At 41.8% G+C, this 22,500-nt stretch overlaps 1 protein-coding gene across 1 annotated transcript in view; it reads left to right on the top strand.

Annotated features, from left to right (window-relative positions):
• Positions 1-1,062: 1,062 nt before the first annotated feature.
• Positions 1,063-22,500, top strand: part of si:dkey-21p1.3 (collagen alpha-1(I) chain) — a 54,700-nt gene continuing 33,262 nt past the window's right edge. Inside the window, exons 1-3 of the mRNA XM_058390274.1 lie at positions 1,063-1,107; positions 2,275-2,340; positions 3,450-3,524. Coding sequence (XP_058246257.1) covers positions 1,063-1,107; positions 2,275-2,340; positions 3,450-3,524 — 186 coding nt within the window. The remainder of the gene's footprint in view (positions 1,108-2,274; positions 2,341-3,449; positions 3,525-22,500) is intronic.

Consider the following 22,500-nt stretch of genomic DNA (forward strand, 5'->3'; position numbering starts at 1 on the left):
ATTCTGATGAACCCCAGATAAAGATCAGCTCTTCCGGTTCCTTCACGTCTTCTCGGCTCCATCCGACCGCTGAAGCTGAAGATCTTACGAAGCGTGTGTGATATCTGACATGTAGCACAGAAGAGTGTAAAGTCCATCATCAACACACAGAGGAAGTGGAGCAGCACAGTGACCTCACCAAGAACTGGACAAGAACCTAGCAGGAGGCTGCTGAGAGACCTGCTGGTGCCGGGTGTCTGGTCCAGATGGAGGAAATCATGGATATCTCCAAATCCCAATCTATTGAACAGAAAAGCTGCAGGTTTCTGTTAGACAGCTGAAGAGGAAGAAGAAACGTTTCAGCTTCTAGCTCCAGAACGACCCAAAGCACAAACCGGTCCAGTCAGAGGGCAGATCTAAATGTATAACCTGTGGACACACCTAAAGAGGGCTGTGGTCAGGAAATCCTCTCACTCAGAGACTCAGAGGCTGAGTCTCTAAACTCTAAAACACACAAACACTGCAGTAGCTATCGGTCCAGGGGTGCACATACTTATGCTAACAGGCCAGGGTAGAGTTTATCTTTTTCCTCTCATGAACTGAATCTGTTTGTTTCTCTATGAAAGAAAGGAAAAAAGTGAAAATAGAGTCCTGACCTCACACTCTTTACTGTAACACACACACTCTGGTCACTTCGTCACATTCCACACTGAGGCAACACTTCACATCACTCAGAAGTGTGTGTGTGTGTGTGTGTGTGCGGTGCCGCCTCTACAGAACTTTCTGGAACATCTGACCTTATTCTCATCTTCACATAAAGTAGCAAGGATACACCCACTCACCCACCCACACACACACACACACACACACACACACACACACACACACACACACACACACACACACACTATATCTACTCACTCTCATTTAGCAAAGCAGAAGGTGAACTTGGTCTTCTTGGAGAGCTTCCTGGAAAAAGAAGTGCACTCTTTTCATTTGAATTCATTTAATAGAATATATTTTGATAAAGATGTTATAGAGTTTGTTCGGATCGCTCGGTGAGATCTTGGTGTGAACTCGGTGATGATGAAGCACCCTGGCGCTCTGCTGCGGCTCGCCTGCACTCTCGTGAGTAGGGTTCTTACCTCTTTTGTACGAACGTCTTGTGAAATTAATTTTAATTAAAAAGTAAAATAAAAGATTTTTTGAAGCACTTGGAGACATCAGAGAAATATCAAAGGTCAAAGGTCATCAACAGAGACATGATAAAAACCACCATTAATGATTATTAATAATTTACTTACAAGAAAATGTAAATAGTAATAATACTTCTACTGAATTCTTAAATAATTTTTTAATAAGTGATTCGTTTTTATTGTTATAAAACGAGCGTGTTTTTCTAAATATTCTCTAAAATGACAGTAATGTAATGACAAAATGTTCAATAACGTTCAATCATCATCATCATCATCATCATCATCTCCCTGTTTGTTTACATTTCATTTGAATTCAATTTTATTTTCATTACACAGCTCTGTAGCCTCACCGGGCTTTAATGCTGAAAACATTTATTTATTGTGAATTATTTTTTATTAATATAATAATCATTTACGGACTAATTATTATTTCTTAATGTATTATTATTATTATTATTATTATTATTATTAATACATTTAAATTTGATCCCTTATTTATTTCTGTATTAAACAACAGCATAATGAAATTAATGATAATGATAAATGAAATTTGATCTGTGATCTGGAGTCAGAAAGACCGGCTCTGGAGTGTAGGTGTTACTACTTAAACTGGTCTTCCTTCTCCCACGTGACCAGGAGGTTTTTGTACCCGAGGTGCCGATGACGTTTCCTCCTCCTCCAGCAGCTCACGGGATTATTTAACGTCTACGTGTGGAACTTTCCAAACACAAACTTCTGCTGAAAAAAGAACTTCCTGTAGGATTATCCCTCCACCTGTAGGACCATTAAATCCAGCTCAGGATCCAGTGTGACACAAACTAACGCTGATTCTAGAGTTGTATTAGTTTAGTTATTTAAAAGTGAATTTTATTTCACAGAAAGTTTATTAAATTATTAAATTATGACGTTGCTACGTTCAGAACTCTGGAGTTTTCTTACGTCCTAAAAACATTCAAATGTACGATTCTACCAGAAACACGGCAGATTCATGTAAATAAATGTAGATGTAAATATGCTTAAAATCCAAATAATAATAATCAAATAATTCCTTTTTAAGAATAAATATCTGAAGTTTTGTAGTTTGACATTTGCCTCTCAGGGCCACGGTGTCCAAGGAGTGCAGGACACAATAACATCCGGAAACACGAGGAGGATTCAGACAAAGGTACAGTGTGTGAATGGAATTCTTCCCTCTGATTGGACGAGACATCGGTCCACTCAGGATATACAGGATGTATTTATTTCCTGTACATATGTGGAGTTCTGCCTTCACTTTAAACCATTATTTTTCGACAGTGCAACAACAACTAAAAACTAAATTACTAATATTTTAAAGAAAATAACAAACATATATATTTACCTTTATAAGAAACTGGAGTTCATTCAGCTCTACTGTGAGGAAGGACGTTCATATGGTCAGTGTGATGTTGGATATACTGATAGTGTATCATGGAGTAAAGATTAGTTTATCTCTAAAAACACACCAGGAATGTTCTGGAAGACCAAACTATTCCAGATTAAAGGATGTAAGGAGCGCTATAAGAGCAGAGCTGTGTTCATACACACACCAATCCACTTTCTACTGCTGCAGATACTGCTGGACTTCCTGTCGATCCTGAGTGACCCATGCCTCGTCCAATCAGAGGGAAGAGTTCCATTCACACATTATACCTAACTTTTCCACTCTGTCTGTCCTTGTGTTCTGAAATTCTCTGACACCGTGCAGGGGTGTGAGAAAAATGACAAAGGTTAAAAATAAAAGAAAGTTTAGAAAATATAATAAAGAATAATGGAGTTCAGGAAAAAAGTGAACCATGAACTAGAAAAAAGAAATAAGAAAGGAGGGAAAAAATTATAATGAAAGAAAGAAGGAATGAAAGACCTTGACTAAGAAAGAAAAAGAACTGAAGAATGAAATAAGGACTGAAAGAGAGGAGTTTTTATCAGCACATGGACTTACACAGGATTTAATAATAATAATAAAAAACAAAAACATCGTACTGACTGAACTTCTGCGACTTCCTTCAGAATTCAGCTGAAACCTTTATATTCATTCAATATCACTTCTTTTTGTCTATATTTTTTTTGTAACTTTTTATGTTACTTTGTCGTACATACTTTGGGTTTAGAAAGTGCTATATAAAGTGAACACAAATAATAATAATAATAAGAAGAAACATTATTATTATTATTATTATTATTATTATCATTATTATTATCTGTTTTGCTCGGTGTGTAAATGTATCTGTAAATGACCAATGTCTGTTCCTGTAGGCCGCTGTGACCGCAGTGACCTCTGACCCTCTGAGAAGCTGTGAGGATTTTGGACCTCTGTGTGTTCATCAGCAGGTTAGTTTCAACAACACTAAACTCACACTGACCGAGATCCTGCACAGACTCGACCCAGTCGTTTATCCAGTGAATTGAACTGAATGAATCTGTATCTGATCCTGATTTCAGTGATGTTTGTAGATGATTTAAGGAAATAGAATATAAACAACAAACAATTTATTTCACTCTCATTTAAAACTCTAATGCACTCACTTTGGGAATTTTTTTAGTAGCTTTTACTTGAAACTATGTGAAATGAGGGATGTCGTAGTTTAGTGGCCAAGCTGTTGGTCTACCGCTCAGAAGATTGTGAGTTCAAATCCCAGGTCCATGACAGGTCACTGCTGGGCCCCTGAGCATGGCCCTTAACCCTAAACTGCTCCGTTGTATAAAAATGGGATGAATGTGAGTGGATCTGGATAAGGGATAGTCAGCCAAATGCTAGAAATGTAAATGAAATTGTTTCCCCAAACTGTGAGCCATCCTCTGTATGAAGCTGAAGATCTGCTGAGACTGTCTGAGCTCCATCAGGAATACATTAATCATTTAATATAGGGCTTTGCAAAAGATTGAATTTAAAGATGGATCACGATTCTCATTCAGGTCGATCTCGACAATAAGCTGAGGGCATTTTTTATTCAATACACAGGACAATGGACAGGTCTAGCAGCCAGAACCCGCAGCAGAAACAGGGAAGGCTGAGCACTGCTGTGTGTTTAGAGTTACCGCCCACTTGTTGAGACAGCGTGAGAGGAGGCAGCGTTAGCCAGCCAGTTCGCTGCACTAAAAAGGACTAAAAGGAGAACAAGATGAGTGAGGCTGGGGACATTCGAAGTGATGATGAACATGGGAGCGAACTCGTTTTACCCTCTCAAGGCAGCGGCATTGTTAATAAAACTTCCCAGGCTACTTCAGTAGTATGGAAATGGTTTGGTTATTTGAAAACGGACGCGGAGCAGATCAAACCAGTCTGTAAAATATGCCAATGGTCAGTGTTAACAAGGACAGGTAATACAACCAACCTGTTTAATCACCTCAAAAGATACCACCTTTATGAACACAAAGAGAGCATGAAAAACCGTGCTGTCTCTACTGCAGCTAACGCTACCTCCTCGTTTCCGTCTAACAGTGCGAGTGCTAACGTTAGCTTTGCTAGCGCTAGCAGTGCTTCACAACACCAGCAGTCAATAGTGTCGCCGTTTGCTGCCATCACACCTTATGATAAACATTCAAAACGGCCGAAAAATATAACAAGCGCTGTTACATATTGCATAGCAAAAGACATGATGCCAATAAACACTGTGGAAAAGGACGGGTTCGAAAATTTAATCAAAGTGTTGGACAGCAGATATGAACTCCCTGGCAGAAAGTACTTCTCCCACACTGCACTGCCTCACCTATATGATACATGTCGGGCAAAACTTGAACGTGAGCTCCAGAATGTAACCTGTTTTGCTACAACTACAGACATTTGGTCCAGTTGGACATCTCAGCCCTATTTAAGTCTCACTGTTCATTAAATAGATGATATGTGGGCTTTACAGGGCAGGTGTTTACAAACACTATATTTCCCAGAGGATCATACTGGTGACATAATAAGCCAGGGGCTGAAAGATGATTTGGTGTTCTGGGGTCTTACAGAGGATCGTCAGGTCTACATAACAACTGACAATGCTGCAAACATAGTCAAAGCCACCTCTTAATTAAGATGATAGCCTAATTATTATACTAATAATTAAGATGATACACCCTTAATCCTAATTATTGCAACAGTACTTATTATGATGTTTATTTATAAAGCTGTGTTTATTTATAAAGAAAAGATAGATAGAAAAAAATCGAGATCGACCAATATGGGAAAAAAAATCGTGATGAGACATTTTGCCAGATCACCCAGCCCTAATTTAATATATCAAATATCCCGGGTTTGTTCAACACTTTTGCTTCTTAGTCACTCTTTAATTCTGCTATTAAATTCTACATTAGCATTATCAGTCTTTTGAAACTCCAAGAAGGACAGAAAGTCCATTATGATGCGTTATAGATGAATTACGATGATGATGATAGTCACTGATTACTGATTGCTTTCAGCGGCTTGGCTTAAATCGGATTGAATATCAGAAAACGTCATTAAAAAGGTCAGAAAGAATCCAATAACAGTTCAGTGTGCATTAATTACAGAGAGCAAATGGACAGGAAATAATCAGTTCTGCACTAATTAGCAACTTCACCATTAGAACAATCTCAGAAAGTTAGTGTGGTGTCCAGTCACCTGATCCCCTATAACATCCAGTCACCTGATCCCCTATAACATCCAGTCACCTGATTCTCTATAACATCCAGTCACCTGATCTCCTATAACATCCAGTCACCTGATCCCCTATAACATCCAGTCACCTGATTCTCTATAACATCCAGTCACCTGATCTCCTATAACATCCAGTCACCTGATCTCCTATAACATCCAGTCACCTGATTCTCTATAACATCCAGTCACCTGATCTCCTATAACATCCAGTCACCTGATCTCCTATAACATCCAGTCACCTGATCCTCTATAACATCCAGTCACCTGATTCTCTATAACATCCAGTCACCTGATCCTCTATAACATCCAGTCACCTGATCCCCTATAACATCCAGTCACCTGATTCTCTATAACATCCAGTCACCTGATCCTCTATAACATCCAGTCACCTGATTCTCTATAACATGCAGTCACCTGATCCTCTATAACATCCAGTCACCTGATCCCCTATAACATCCAGTCACCTGATCCCCTATAACATCCAGTCACCTGATCTCCTATAACATCCAGTCACCTGATCTCCTATAACATCCAGTCACCTGATCTCCTATAACATCCAGTCACCTGATCCCCTATAACATCCAGTCACCTGATCTCCTATAACATCCAGTCACCTGATTCTCTATAACATCCAGTCACCTGATCTCCTATAACATCCAGTCACCTGATCCTCTATAACATCCAGTCACCTGATCTCCTATAACATCCAGTCACCTGATCTCCTATAACATCCAGTCACCTGATCCTCTATAACATCCAGTCACCTGATTCTCTATAACATCCAGTCACCTGATCTCCTATAACATCCAGTCACCTGATCTCCTATAACATCCAGTCACCTGATCCTCTATAACATCCAGTCACCTGATTCTCTATAACATCCAGTCACCTGATCTCCTATAACATCCAGTCACCTGATCCTCTATAACATCCAGTCACCTGATTCTCTATAACATCCAGTCACCTGATCTCCTATAACATCCAGTCACCTGATCTCCTATAACATCCAGTCACCTGATTCTCTATAACATCCAGTCACCTGATCTCCTATAACATCCAGTCACCTGATTCTCTATAACATCCAGTCACCTGATCTCCTATAACATCCAGTCACCTGATTCTCTATAACATCCAGTCACCTGATCTCCTATAACATCCAGTCACCTGATCCCCTATAACATCCAGTCACCTGATTCTCTATAACATCCAGTCACCTGATCCCCTATAACATCCAGTCACCTGATTCTCTATAACATCCAGTCACCTGATCTCCTATAACATCCAGTCACCTGATTCTCTATAACATCCAGTCACCTGATCCTCTATAACATCCAGTCACCTGATCTCCTATAACATCCAGTCACCTGATCTCCTATAACATCCAGTCACCTGATCTCCTATAACATCCAGTCACCTGATCCCCTATAACATCCAGTCACCTGATCTCCTATAACATCCAGTCACCTGATCCCCTATAACATCCAGTCACCTGATTCTCTATAACATCCAGTCACCTGATCTCCTATAACATCCAGTCACCTGATCTCCTATAACATCCAGTCACCTGATTCTCTATAACATCCAGTCACCTGATCTCCTATAACATCCAGTCACCTGATCTCCTATAACATCCAGTCACCTGATCTCCTATAACATCCAGTCACCTGATCTCCTATAACATCCAGTCACCTGATTCTCTATAACATCCAGTCACCTGATCTCCTATAACATCCAGTCACCTGATCTCCTATAACATCCAGTCACCTGATTCTCTATAACATCCAGTCACCTGATCTCCTATAACATCCAGTCACCTGATCTCCTATAACATCCAGTCACCTGATCTCCTATAACATCCAGTCACCTGATTCTCTATAACATCCAGTCACCTGATTCTCTATAACATCCAGTCACCTGATTCTCTATAACATCCAGTCACCTGATCCTCTATAACATCCAGTCACCTGATCTCCTATAACATCCAGTCACCTGATTCCCCTATAACATCCAGTCACCTGATCTCCTATAACATCCAGTCACCTGATCCTCTATAACATCCAGTCACCTGATCTCCTATAACATCCAGTCACCTGATCTCCTATAACATCCAGTCACCTGATCTCCTATAACATCCAGTCACCTGATTCTCTATAACATCCAGTCACCTGATCTCCTATAACATCCAGTCACCCTGATCCTCTATAACATCCAGTCACCTGATCTCCTATAACATCCAGTCACCTGATCCTCTATAACATCCAGTCACCTGAAAAACTTTCCCCTATAACATCAGTCACCTGATTCTCTATAACATCCAGTCACCTGATCTCCTATAACATCCAGTCACCTGAATCCCTATAACATCCAGTCACCTGATCTCCTATAACATCCAGTCACCTGATCTCCTATAACATCCAGTCACCTGATTCTCTATAACATCCAGTCACCTGATCTCCTATAACATCCAGTCACCTGATCTCCTATAAACATCCAGTCACCTGATCTCCTATAACATCCAGTCACCTGATCTCCTATAACATCCAGTCACCTGATCTCCTATAACATCCAGTCACCTGATCTCCTATAACATCCAGTCACCTGATCTCCTATAACATCCAGTCACCTGATCTCCTATAACATCCAGTCACCTGATCTCCTATAACATCCAGTCACCTGATCTCCTATAACATCCAGTCACCTGATCTCCCCTATAACATCCAGTCACCTGATTCTCTATAACATCCAGTCACCTGATTCTCTATAACATCCAGTCACCTGATCTCCTATAACATCCAGTCACCTGATCCCTCTATAACATCCAGTCCACCTGATTCCTCTATAACATCCAGTCACCTGATTCTCTATAACATCCAGTCACCTGAACCTCTATAACATTCCAGTCACCTGATTCTCTATAACATCCAGTCACCTGATTCTCTATAACATCCAGTCACCTGATTCTCTATAACATCCAGTCACCTGATCCCCTATAACATCCAGTCACCTGATCTCCTATAACATCCAGTCACCTGATCTCCTATAACATCCAGTCACCTGATCTCCTATAACATCCAGTCACCTGATCCCCTATAACATCCAGTCACCTGATCTCCTATAACATCCAGTCACCTGATTCTCTATAACATCCAGTCACCTGATCCTCTATAACATCCAGTCACCTGATCTCCTATAACATCCAGTCACCTGATTCTCTATAACATCCAGTCACCTGATCTTCTATAACATCCAGTCACCTGATCTTCTATAACATCCAGTCACCTGATTCTCTATAACATCCAGTCACCTGATCCTCTATAACATCCAGTCACCTGATCTTCTATAACATCCAGTCACCTGATTCTCTATAACATCCAGTCACCTGATTCTCTATAACATCCAGTCACCTGATCTCCTATAACATCCAGTCACCTGATTCTCTATAACATCCAGTCACCTGATCTCCTATAACATCCAGTCACCTGATCTCCTATAACATCCAGTCACCTGATCTCCTATAACATCCAGTCACCTGATCCCCTATAACATCCAGTCACCTGATCTCCTATAACATCCAGTCACCTGATCCCCTATAACATCCAGTCACCTGATTCTCTATAACATCCAGTCACCTGATCTCCTATAACATCCAGTCACCTGATCTCCTATAACATCCAGTCACCTGATTCTCTATAACATCCAGTCACCTGATCTCCTATAACATCCAGTCACCTGATCTCCTATAACATCCAGTCACCTGATCTCCTATAACATCCAGTCACCTGATTCTCTATAACATCCAGTCACCTGATCCTCTATAACATCCAGTCACCTGATTCTCTATAACATCCAGTCACCTGATCTCCTATAACATCCAGTCACCTGATCTCCTATAACATCCAGTCACCTGATCCCCTATAACATCCAGTCACCTGATCTCCTATAACATCCAGTCACCTGATTCTCTATAACATCCAGTCACCTGATTCTCTATAACATCCAGTCACCTGATTCTCTATAACATCCAGTCACCTGATCCTCTATAACATCCAGTCACCTGATCTCCTATAACATCCAGTCACCTGATCCCCTATAACATCCAGTCACCTGATTCTCTATAACATCCAGTCACCTGATCTCCTATAACATCCAGTCACCTGATCTCCTATAACATCCAGTCACCTGATTCTCTATAACATCCAGTCACCTGATCTCCTATAACATCCAGTCACCTGATCTCCTATAACATCCAGTCACCTGATTCTCTATAACATCCAGTCACCTGATCTCCTATAACATCCAGTCACCTGATCTCCTATAACATCCAGTCACCTGATCTCCTATAACATCCAGTCACCTGATTCTCTATAACATCCAGTCACCTGATTCTCTATAACATCCAGTCACCTGATTCTCTATAACATCCAGTCACCTGATCCTCTATAACATCCAGTCACCTGATCTCCTATAACATCCAGTCACCTGATCCCCTATAACATCCAGTCACCTGATCTCCTATAACATCCAGTCACCTGATCCTCTATAACATCCAGTCACCTGATCTCCTATAACATCCAGTCACCTGATCTCCTATAACATCCAGTCACCTGATCTCCTATAACATCCAGTCACCTGATTCTCTATAACATCCAGTCACCTGATCTCCTATAACATCCAGTCACCTGATCCTCTATAACATCCAGTCACCTGATCTCCTATAACATCCAGTCACCTGATCCTCTATAACATCCAGTCACCTGATTCTCTTTAACATCCAGTCACCTGATCTCCTATAACATCCAGTCACCTGATCCCCTATAACATCCAGTCACCTGATTCTCTATAACATCCAGTCACCTGATCTCCTATAACATCCAGTCACCTGATTCTCTATAACATCCAGTCACCTGATCTCCTATAACATCCAGTCACCTGATCTCCTATAACATCCAGTCACCTGATCCTCTATAACATCCAGTCACCTGATTCTCTATAACATCCAGTCACCTGATCTCCTATAACATCCAGTCACCTGATCTCCTATAACATCCAGTCACCTGATCTCCTATAACATCCAGTCACCTGATCTCCTATAACATCCAGTCACCTGATCCCCTATAACATCCAGTCACCTGATCTCCTATAACATCCAGTCACCTGATCTCCTATAACATCCAGTCACCTGATTCTCTATAACATCCAGTCACCTGATCTCCTATAACATCCAGTCACCTGATCTCCTATAACATCCAGTCACCTGATCCTCTATAACATCCAGTCACCTGATTCTCTATAACATCCAGTCACCTGATCCTCTATAACATCCAGTCACCTGATCCTCTATAACATCCAGTCACCTGATTCTCTATAACATCCAGTCACCTGATCTCCTATAACATCCAGTCACCTGATCCTCTATAACATCCAGTCACCTGATTCTCTATAACATCCAGTCACCTGATCCTCTATAACATCCAGTCACCTGATCCCCTATAACATCCAGTCACCTGATCCCCTATAACATCCAGTCACCTGATCTCCTATAACATCCAGTCACCTGATCTCCTATAACATCCAGTCACCTGATCTCCTATAACATCCAGTCACCTGATCCCCTATAACATCCAGTCACCTGATCTCCTATAACATCCAGTCACCTGATTCTCTATAACATCCAGTCACCTGATCCTCTATAACATCCAGTCACCTGATCTCCTATAACATCCAGTCACCTGATCCTCTATAACATCCAGTCACCTGATTCTCTATAACATCCAGTCACCTGATCTCCTATAACATCCAGTCACCTGATTCTCTATAACATCCAGTCACCTGATCCTCTATAACATCCAGTCACCTGATTCTCTATAACATCCAGTCACCTGATCTCCTATAACATCCAGTCACCTGATCTCCTATAACATCCAGTCACCTGATTCTCTATAACATCCAGTCACCTGATCTCCTATAACATCCAGTCACCTGATTCTCTATAACATCCAGTCACCTGATCTCCTATAACATCCAGTCACCTGATTCTCTATAACATCCAGTCACCTGATCTCCTATAACATCCAGTCACCTGATTCTCTATAACATCCAGTCACCTGATCTCCTATAACATCCAGTCACCTGATCCCCTATAACATCCAGTCACCTGATTCTCTATAACATCCAGTCACCTGATCTCCTATAACATCCAGTCACCTGATTCTCTATAACATCCAGTCACCTGATCCTCTATAACATCCAGTCACCTGATCTCCTATAACATCCAGTCACCTGATCTCCTATAACATCCAGTCACCTGATCTCCTATAACATCCAGTCACCTGATCCCCTATAACATCCAGTCACCTGATCTCCTATAACATCCAGTCACCTGATCCCCTATAACATCCAGTCACCTGATTCTCTATAACATCCAGTCACCTGATCTCCTATAACATCCAGTCACCTGATCTCCTATAACATCCAGTCACCTGATTCTCTATAACATCCAGTCACCTGATCTCCTATAACATCCAGTCACCTGATCTCCTATAACATCCAGTCACCTGATCTCCTATAACATCCAGTCACCTGATTCTCTATAACATCCAGTCACCTGATCCTCTATAACATCCAGTCACCTGATTCTCTATAACATCCAGTCACCTGATCTCCTATAACATCCAGTCACCTGATCTCCTATAACATCCAGTCACCTGATCCCCTATAACATCCAGTCACCTGATCTCCTATAACATCCAGTCACCTGATTCTCTATAACATCCAGTCACCTGATTCTCTATAACATCCAGTCACCTGATTCTCTATAACATCCAGTCACCTGATCTCCCATAACATCCAGTCACCCGATCCCCTATAACATCCAGTCACCTGATTCTCTATAACATCCAGTCACCTGATCTCCTATAACATCCAGTCACCTGATCCCCTATAACATCCAGTCACCTGATCCTCTATAACATCCAGTCACCTGATCTCCTATAACATCCAGTCACCTGATCCCCTATAACATCCAGTCACCTGATCTCCTATAACATCCAGTCACCTGATTCTCTATAACATCCAGTCACCTGATCTCCTATAACATCCAGTCACCTGATCCCCTATAACATCCAGTCACCTGATCCTCTATAACATCCAGTCACCTGATCTCCTATAACATCCAGTCACCTGATCTCCTATAACATCCAGTCACCTGATTCTCTATAACATCCAGTCACCTGATCTCCTATAACATCCAGTCACCTGATCTCCTATAACATCCAGTCACCTGATTCTCTATAACATCCAGTCACCTGATCTCCTATAACATCCAGTCACCTGATTCTCTATAACATCCAGTCACCTGATCTCCTATAACATCCAGTCACCTGATTCTCTATAACATCCAGTCACCTGATCTCCTATAACATCCAGTCACCTGATTCTCTATAACATCCAGTCACCTGATCTCCTATAACATCCAGTCACCTGATCCCCTATAACATCCAGTCACCTGATTCTCTATAACATCCAGTCACCTGATCTCCTATAACATCCAGTCACCTGATTCTCTATAACATCCAGTCACCTGATCCTCTATAACATCCAGTCACCTGATCTCCTATAACATCCAGTCACCTGATCTCCTATAACATCCAGTCACCTGATCTCCTATAACATCCAGTCACCTGATCCCCTATAACATCCAGTCACCTGATCTCCTATAACATCCAGTCACCTGATCCCTATAACATCCAGTCACCTGATTCTCTATAACATCCAGTCACCTGATCTCCTATAACATCCAGTCACCTGATCTCCTATAACATCCAGTCACCTGATTCTCTATAACATCCAGTCACCTGATCTCCTATAACATCCAGTCACCTGATCTCCTATAACATCCAGTCACCTGATCTCCTATAACATCCAGTCACCTGATTCTCTATAACATCCAGTCACCTGATTCTCTATAACATCCAGTCACCTGATCTCCTATAACATCCAGTCACCTGATCTCCTATAACATCCAGTCACCTGATCCCCTATAACATCCAGTCACCTGATCTCCTATAACATCCAGTCACCTGATCCTCTATAACATCCAGTCACCTGATCTCCTAGAACATCCAGTCACCTGATTCTCTATAACATCCAGTCACCTGATCTCCTATAACATCCAGTCACCTGATCCCCTATAACATCCAGTCACCAGATCTCCTATAACATCCAGTCACCTGATTCTCTATAACATCCAGTCACCTGATCCCCTATAACATCCAGTCACCTGATCTCCTATAACATCCAGTCACCTGATCCCCTATAACATCCAGTCACCTGATTCTCTATAACATCCAGTCACCTGATCTCCTATAACATCCAGTCACCTGATCTCCTATAACATCCAGTCACCTGATTCTCTATAACATCCAGTCACCTGATCTCCTATAACATCCAGTCACCTGATCTCCTATAACATCCAGTCACCTGATCTCCTATAACATCCAGTCACCTGATTCTCTATAACATCCAGTCACCTGATCTCCTATAACATCCAGTCACCTGATCTCCTATAACATCCAGTCACCTGATCCCCTATAACATCCAGTCACCTGATCTCCTATAACATCCAGTCACCTGATTCTCTATAACATCCAGTCACCTGATTCTCTATAACATCCAGTCACCTGATTCTCTATAACATCCAGTCACCTGATTCTCTATAACATCCAGTCACCTGATCCTCTATAACATCCAGTCACCTGATCTCCTATAACATCCAGTCACCTGATCCCCTATAACATCCAGTCACCTGATCTCCTATAACATCCAGTCACCTGATTCTCTATAACATCCAGTCACCTGATCTCCTATAACATCCAGTCACCTGATCCCCTATAACATCCAGTCACCTGATCTCCTATAACATCCAGTCACCTGATTCTCTATAACATCCAGTCACCTGATCTCCTATAACATCCAGTCACCTGATCTCCTATAACATCCAGTCACCTGATTCTCTATAACATCCAGTCACCTGATTCTCTATAACATCCAGTCACCTGATCTCCTATAACATCCAGTCATCTGATCTCCTATAACATCCAGTCACCTGATCTCCTATAACATCCAGTCACCTGATCCTCTATAACATCCAGTCACCTGATTCTCTATAACATCCAGTCACCTGATCCTCTATAACATCCAGTCACCTGATTCTCTATAACATCCAGTCACCTGATCTCCTATAACATCCAGTCACCTGATCTCCTATAACATCCAGTCACCTGATCCCCTATAACATCCAGTCACCTGATCTCCTATAACATCCAGTCACCTGATTCTCTATAACATCCAGTCACCTGATTCTCTATAACATCCAGTCACCTGATTCTCTATAACATCCAGTCACCTGATTCTCTATAACATCCAGTCACCTGATCCTCTATAACATCCAGTCACCTGATCTCCTATAACATCCAGTCACCTGATCCCCTATAACATCCAGTCACCTGATTCTCTATAACATCCAGTCACCTGATCTCCTATAACATCCAGTCACCTGATCCCCTATAACATCCAGTCACCTGATCTCCTATAACATCCAGTCACCTGATTCTCTATAACATCCAGTCACCTGATTCTCTATAACATCCAGTCACCTGATTCTCTATAACATCCAGTCACCTGATCCTCTATAACATCCAGTCACCTGATTCTCTATAACATCCAGTCACCTGATTCTCTATAACATCCAGTCACCTGATCCTCTATAACATCCAGTCACCTGATTCTCTATAACATCCAGTCACCTGATCTCCTATAACATCCAGTCACCTGATTCTCTATAACATCCAGTCACCTGATCCTCTATAACATCCAGTCACCTGATCTCCTATAACATCCAGTCACCTGATCTCCTATAACATCCAGTCACCTGATCTCCTATAACATCCAGTCACCTGATCTCCTATAACATCCAGTCACCTGATTCTCTATAACATCCAGTCACCTGATCCTCTATAACATCCAGTCACCTGATCTCCTATAACATCCAGTCACCTGATTCTCTATAACATCCAGTCACCTGATCCTCTATAACATCCAGTCACCTGATCTCCTATAACATCCAGTCACCTGATTCTCTATAACATCCAGTCACCTGATCCTCTATAACATCCAGTCACCTGATCTCCTATAACATCCAGTCACCTGATTCTCTATAACATCCAGTCACCTGATCCCCTATAACATCCAGTCACCTGATCTCCTATAACATCCAGTCACCTGATCCCCTATAACATCCAGTCACCTGATTCTCTATAACATCCAGTCACCTGATCTCCTATAACATCCAGTCACCTGATCCTCTATAACATCCAGTCACCTGATTCTCTATAACATCCAGTCACCTGATCCTCTATAACATCCAGTCACCTGATCCCCTATAACATCCAGTCACCTGATCCCCTATAACATCCAGTCACCTGATCTCCTATAACATCCAGTCACCTGATCCCCTATAACATCCAGTCACCTGATCTCCTATAACATCCAGTCACCTGATTCTCTATAACATCCAGTCACCTGATCCCCTATAACATCCAGTCACCTGATCTCCTATAACATCCAGTCACCTGATCTCCTATAACATCCAGTCACCTGATTCTCTATAACATCCAGTCACCTGATCTCCTATAACATCCAGTCACCTGATCTCCTATAACATCCAGTCACCTGATCCTCTATAACATCCAGTCACCTGATTCTCTATAACATCCAGTCACCTGATCCTCTATAACATCCAGTCACCTGATCCTCTATAACATCCAGTCACCTGATTCTCTATAACATCCAGTCACCTGATCCTCTATAACATCCAGTCACCTGATCCCCTATAACATCCAGTCACCTGATCCCCTATAACATCCAGTCACCTGATCTCCTATAACATCCAGTCACCTGATCTCCTATAACATCCAGTCACCTGATCTCCTATAACATCCAGTCACCTGATCTCCTATAACATCCAGTCACCTGATTCTCTATAACATCCAGTCACCTGATCTCCTATAACATCCAGTCACCTGATCTCCTATAACATCCAGTCACCTGATCTCCTATAACATCCAGTCACCTGATCTCCTATAACATCCAGTCACCTGATTCTCTATAACATCCAGTCACCTGATCTCCTATAACATCCAGTCACCTGATCCTCTATAACATCCAGTCACCTGATCTCCTATAACATCCAGTCACCTGATCCTCTATAACATCCAGTCACCTGATTCTCTATAACATCCAGTCACCTGATCTCCTATAACATCCAGTCACCTGATTCTCTATAACATCCAGTCACCTGATCCTCTATAACATCCAGTCACCTGATTCTCTATAACATCCAGTCACCTGATCTCCTATAACATCCAGTCACCTGATCTCCTATAACATCCAGTCACCTGATTCTCTATAACATCCAGTCACCTGATCTCCTATAACATCCAGTCACCTGATTCTCTATAACATCCAGTCACCTGATCTCCTATAACATCCAGTCACCTGATTCTCTATAACATCCAGTCACCTGATCTCCTATAACATCCAGTCACCTGATTCTCTATAACATCCAGTCACCTGATCTCCTATAACATCCAGTCACCTGATTCTCTATAACATCCAGTCACCTGATTCTCTATAACATCCAGTCACCTGATCCCCTATAACATCCAGTCACCTGATCCCCTATAACATCCAGTCACCTGATCTCCTATAACATCCAGTCACCTGATCTCCTATAACATCCAGTCACCTGATTCTCTATAACATCCAGTCACCTGATTCTCTATAACATCCAGTCACCTGATTCTCTATAACATCCAGTCACCTGATTCTCTATAACATCCAGTCACCTGATCCTCTATAACATCCAGTCACCTGATCTCCTATAACATCCAGTCACCTGATCCCCTATAACATCCAGTCACCTGATTCTCTATAACATCCAGTCACCTGATCTCCTATAACATCCAGTCACCTGATTCTCTATAACATCCAGTCACCTGATCTCCTATAACATCCAGTCACCTGATCCCCTATAACATCCAGTCACCTGATTCTCTATAACATCCAGTCACCTGATCTCCTATAACATCCAGTCACCTGATTCTCTATAACATCCAGTCACCTGATTCTCTATAACATCCAGTCACCTGATTCTCTATAACATCCAGTCACCTGATTCTCTATAACATCCAGTCACCTGATTCTCTATAACATCCAGTCACCTGATCCTCTATAACATCCAGTCACCTGATCTCCTATAACATCCAGTCACCTGATCCCCTATAACATCCAGTCACCTGATTCTCTATAACATCCAGTCACCTGATCTCCTATAACATCCAGTCACCTGATCCCCTATAACATCCAGTCACCTGATCTCCTATAACATCCAGTCACCTGATCCCCTATAACATCCAGTCACCTGATTCTCTATAACATCCAGTCACCTGATCTCCTATAACATCCAGTCACCTGATTCTCTATAACATCCAGTCACCTGATTCTCTATAACATCCAGTCACCTGATCTCCTATAACATCCAGTCATCTGATCTCCTATAACATCCAGTCACCTGATCTCCTATAACATCCAGTCACCTGATCCTCTATAACATCCAGTCACCTGATTCTCTATAACATCCAGTCACCTGATCCTCTATAACATCCAGTCACCTGATTCTCTATAACATCCAGTCACCTGATCTCCTATAACATCCAGTCACCTGATCTCCTATAACATCCAGTCACCTGATCCCCTATAACATCCAGTCACCTGATCTCCTATAACATCCAGTCACCTGATTCTCTATAACATCCAGTCACCTGATTCTCTATAACATCCAGTCACCTGATTCTCTATAACATCCAGTCACCTGATTCTCTATAACATCCAGTCACCTGATTCTCTATAACATCCAGTCACCTGATTCTCTATAACATCCAGTCACCTGATCTCCTATAACATCCAGTCACCTGATCCCCTATAACATCCAGTCACCTGATTCTCTATAACATCCAGTCACCTGATCCTCTATAACATCCAGTCACCTGATCCCCTATAACATCCAGTCACCTGATTCTCTATAACATCCAGTCACCTGATCTCCTATAACATCCAGTCACCTGATTCTCTATAACATCCAGTCACCTGATTCTCTATAACATCCAGTCACCTGATCTCCTATAACATCCAGTCACCTGATTCTCTATAACATCCAGTCACCTGATTCTCTATAACATCCAGTCACCTGATCTCCTATAACATCCAGTCACCTGATTCTCTATAACATCCAGTCACCTGATTCTCTATAACATCCAGTCACCTGATCTCCTATAACATCCAGTCACCTGATTCTCTATAACATCCAGTCACCTGATCTCCTATAACATCCAGTCACCTGATTCTCTATAACATCCAGTCACCTGATTCTCTATAACATCCAGTCACCTGATTCTCTATAACATCCAGTCACCTGATCCTCTATAACATCCAGTCACCTGATTCTCTATAACATCCAGTCACCTGATTCTCTATAACATCCAGTCACCTGATCCTCTATAACATCCAGTCACCTGATTCTCTATAACATCCAGTCACCTGATCTCCTATAACATCCAGTCACCTGATTCTCTATAACATCCAGTCACCTGATCCTCTATAACATCCAGTCACCTGATCTCCTATAACATCCAGTCACCTGATCTCCTATAACATCCAGTCACCTGATCTCCTATAACATCCAGTCACCTGATCTCCTATAACATCCAGTCACCTGATTCTCTATAACATCCAGTCACCTGATCCTCTATAACATCCAGTCACCTGATCTCCTATAACATCCAGTCACCTGATTCTCTATAACATCCAGTCACCTGATCCTCTATAACATCCAGTCACCTGATTCTCTATAACATCCAGTCACCTGATTCTCTATAACATCCAGTCACCTGATCTCCTATAACATCCAGTCACCTGATCTCCTATAACTACCAGTCACCTGATTCTCTATAACATCCAGTCACCTGATCTCCTATAACATCCAGTCACCTGATTCTCTATAACATCCAGTCACCTGATTCTCTATAACATCCAGTCACCTGATCTCCTATAACATCCAGTCACCTGATTCTCTATAACATCCAGTCACCTGATTCTCTATAACATCCAGTCACCTGATCTCCTATAACATCCAGTCACCTGATTCTCTATAACATCCAGTCACCTGATTCTCTATAACATCCAGTCACCTGATCTCCTATAACATCCAGTCACCTGATTCTCTATAACATCCAGTCACCTGATCTCCTATAACATCCAGTCACCTGATTCTCTATAACATCCAGTCACCTGATTCTCTATAACATCCAGTCACCTGATTCTCTATAACATCCAGTCACCTGATCCTCTATAACATCCAGTCACCTGATTCTCTATAACATCCAGTCACCTGATTCTCTATAACATCCAGTCACCTGATCCTCTATAACATCCAGTCACCTGATTCTCTATAACATCCAGTCACCTGATCTCCTATAACATCCAGTCACCTGATTCTCTATAACATCCAATCACCTGATCCTCTATAACATCCAGTCACCTGATCTCCTATAACATCCAGTCACCTGATCTCCTATAACATCCAGTCACCTGATCTCCTATAACATCCAGTCACCTGATTCTCTATAACATCCAGTCACCTGATCCTCTATAACATCCAGTCACCTGATCTCCTATAACATCCAGTCACCTGATTCTCTATAACATCCAGTCACCTGATCCTCTATAACATCCAGTCACCTGATTCTCTATAACATCCAGTCACCTGATTCTCTATAACATCCAGTCACCTGATCTCCTATAACATCCAGTCACCTGATTCTCTATAACATCCAGTCACCTGATCCTCTATAACATCCAGTCACCTGATCTCCTATAACATCCAGTCACCTGATCTCCTATAACATCCAGTCACCTGATCTCCTATAACATCCAGTCACCTGATCTCCTATAACATCCAGTCACCTGATTCTCTATAACATCCAGTCACCTGATCCTCTATAACATCCAGTCACCTGATCTCCTATAACATCCAGTCACCTGATCTCCTATAACATCCAGTCACCTGATCTCCTATAACATCCAGTCACCTGATCCTCTATAACATCCAGTCACCTGATTCTCTATAACATCCAGTCACCTGATCTCCTATAACATCCAGTCACCTGATCTCCTATAACATCCAGTCACCTGATCCCCTATAACATCCAGTCACCTGATTCTCTATAACATCCAGTCACCTGATCTCCTATAACATCCAGTCACCTGATCCTCTATAACATCCAGTCACCTGATTCTCTATAACATCCAGTCACCTGATCCTCTATAACATCCAGTCACCTGATCCCCTATAACATCCAGTCACCTGATCCCCTATAACATCCAGTCACCTGATCTCCTATAACATCCAGTCACCTGATTCTCTATAACATCCAGTCACCTGATCTCCTATAACATCCAGTCACCTGATTCTCTATAACATCCAGTCACCTGATCCTCTATAACATCCAGTCACCTGATCTCCTATAACATCCAGTCACCTGATCCTCTATAACATCCAGTCACCTGATTCTCTATAACATCCAGTCACCTGATCTCCTATAACATCCAGTCACCTGATCTCCTATAACATCCAGTCACCTGATTCTCTATAACATCCAGTCACCTGATCTCCTATAACATCCAGTCACCTGATCCTCTATAACATCCAGTCACCTGATCCCCTATAACATCCAGTCACCTGATTCTCTATAACATCCAGTCACCTGATCTCCTATAACATCCAGTCACCTGATCTCCTATAACATCCAGTCACCTGATTCTCTATAACATCCAGTCACCTGATCTCCTATAACATCCAGTCACCTGATCTCCTATAACATCCAGTCACCTGATCTCCTATAACATCCAGTCACCTGATTCTCTATAACATCCAGTCACCTGATTCTCTATAACATCCAGTCACCTGATCTCCTATAACATCCAGTCATCTGATCTCCTATAACATCCAGTCACCTGATCTCCTATAACATCCAGTCACCTGATCCTCTATAACATCCAGTCACCTGATTCTCTATAACATCCAGTCACCTGATCTCCTATAACATCCAGTCATCTGATCTCCTATAACATCCAGTCACCTGATCTCCTATAACATCCAGTCACCTGATTCTCTATAACATCCAGTCACCTGATCCTCTATAACATCCAGTCACCTGATCTCCTATAACATCCAGTCACCTGATCCTCTATAACATCCAGTCACCTGATTCTCTATAACATCCAGTCACCTGATCTCCTATAACATCCAGTCACCTGATTCTCTATAACATCCAGTCACCTGATTCTCTATAACATCCAGTCACCTGATCTCCTATAACATCCAGTCACCTGATCTCCTATAACATCCAGTCACCTGATTCTCTATAACATCCAGTCACCTGATCCTCTATAACATCCAGTCACCTGATTCTCTATAACATCCAGTCACCTGATCTCCTATAACATCCAGTCACCTGATTCTCTATAACATCCAGTCACCTGATTCTCTATAACATCCAGTCACCTGATCTC

This window comes from Hemibagrus wyckioides, linkage group LG05, assembly GCF_019097595.1.
Source record: "Hemibagrus wyckioides isolate EC202008001 linkage group LG05, SWU_Hwy_1.0, whole genome shotgun sequence".
Lineage (NCBI taxonomy): Eukaryota > Metazoa > Chordata > Actinopteri > Siluriformes > Bagridae > Hemibagrus > Hemibagrus wyckioides.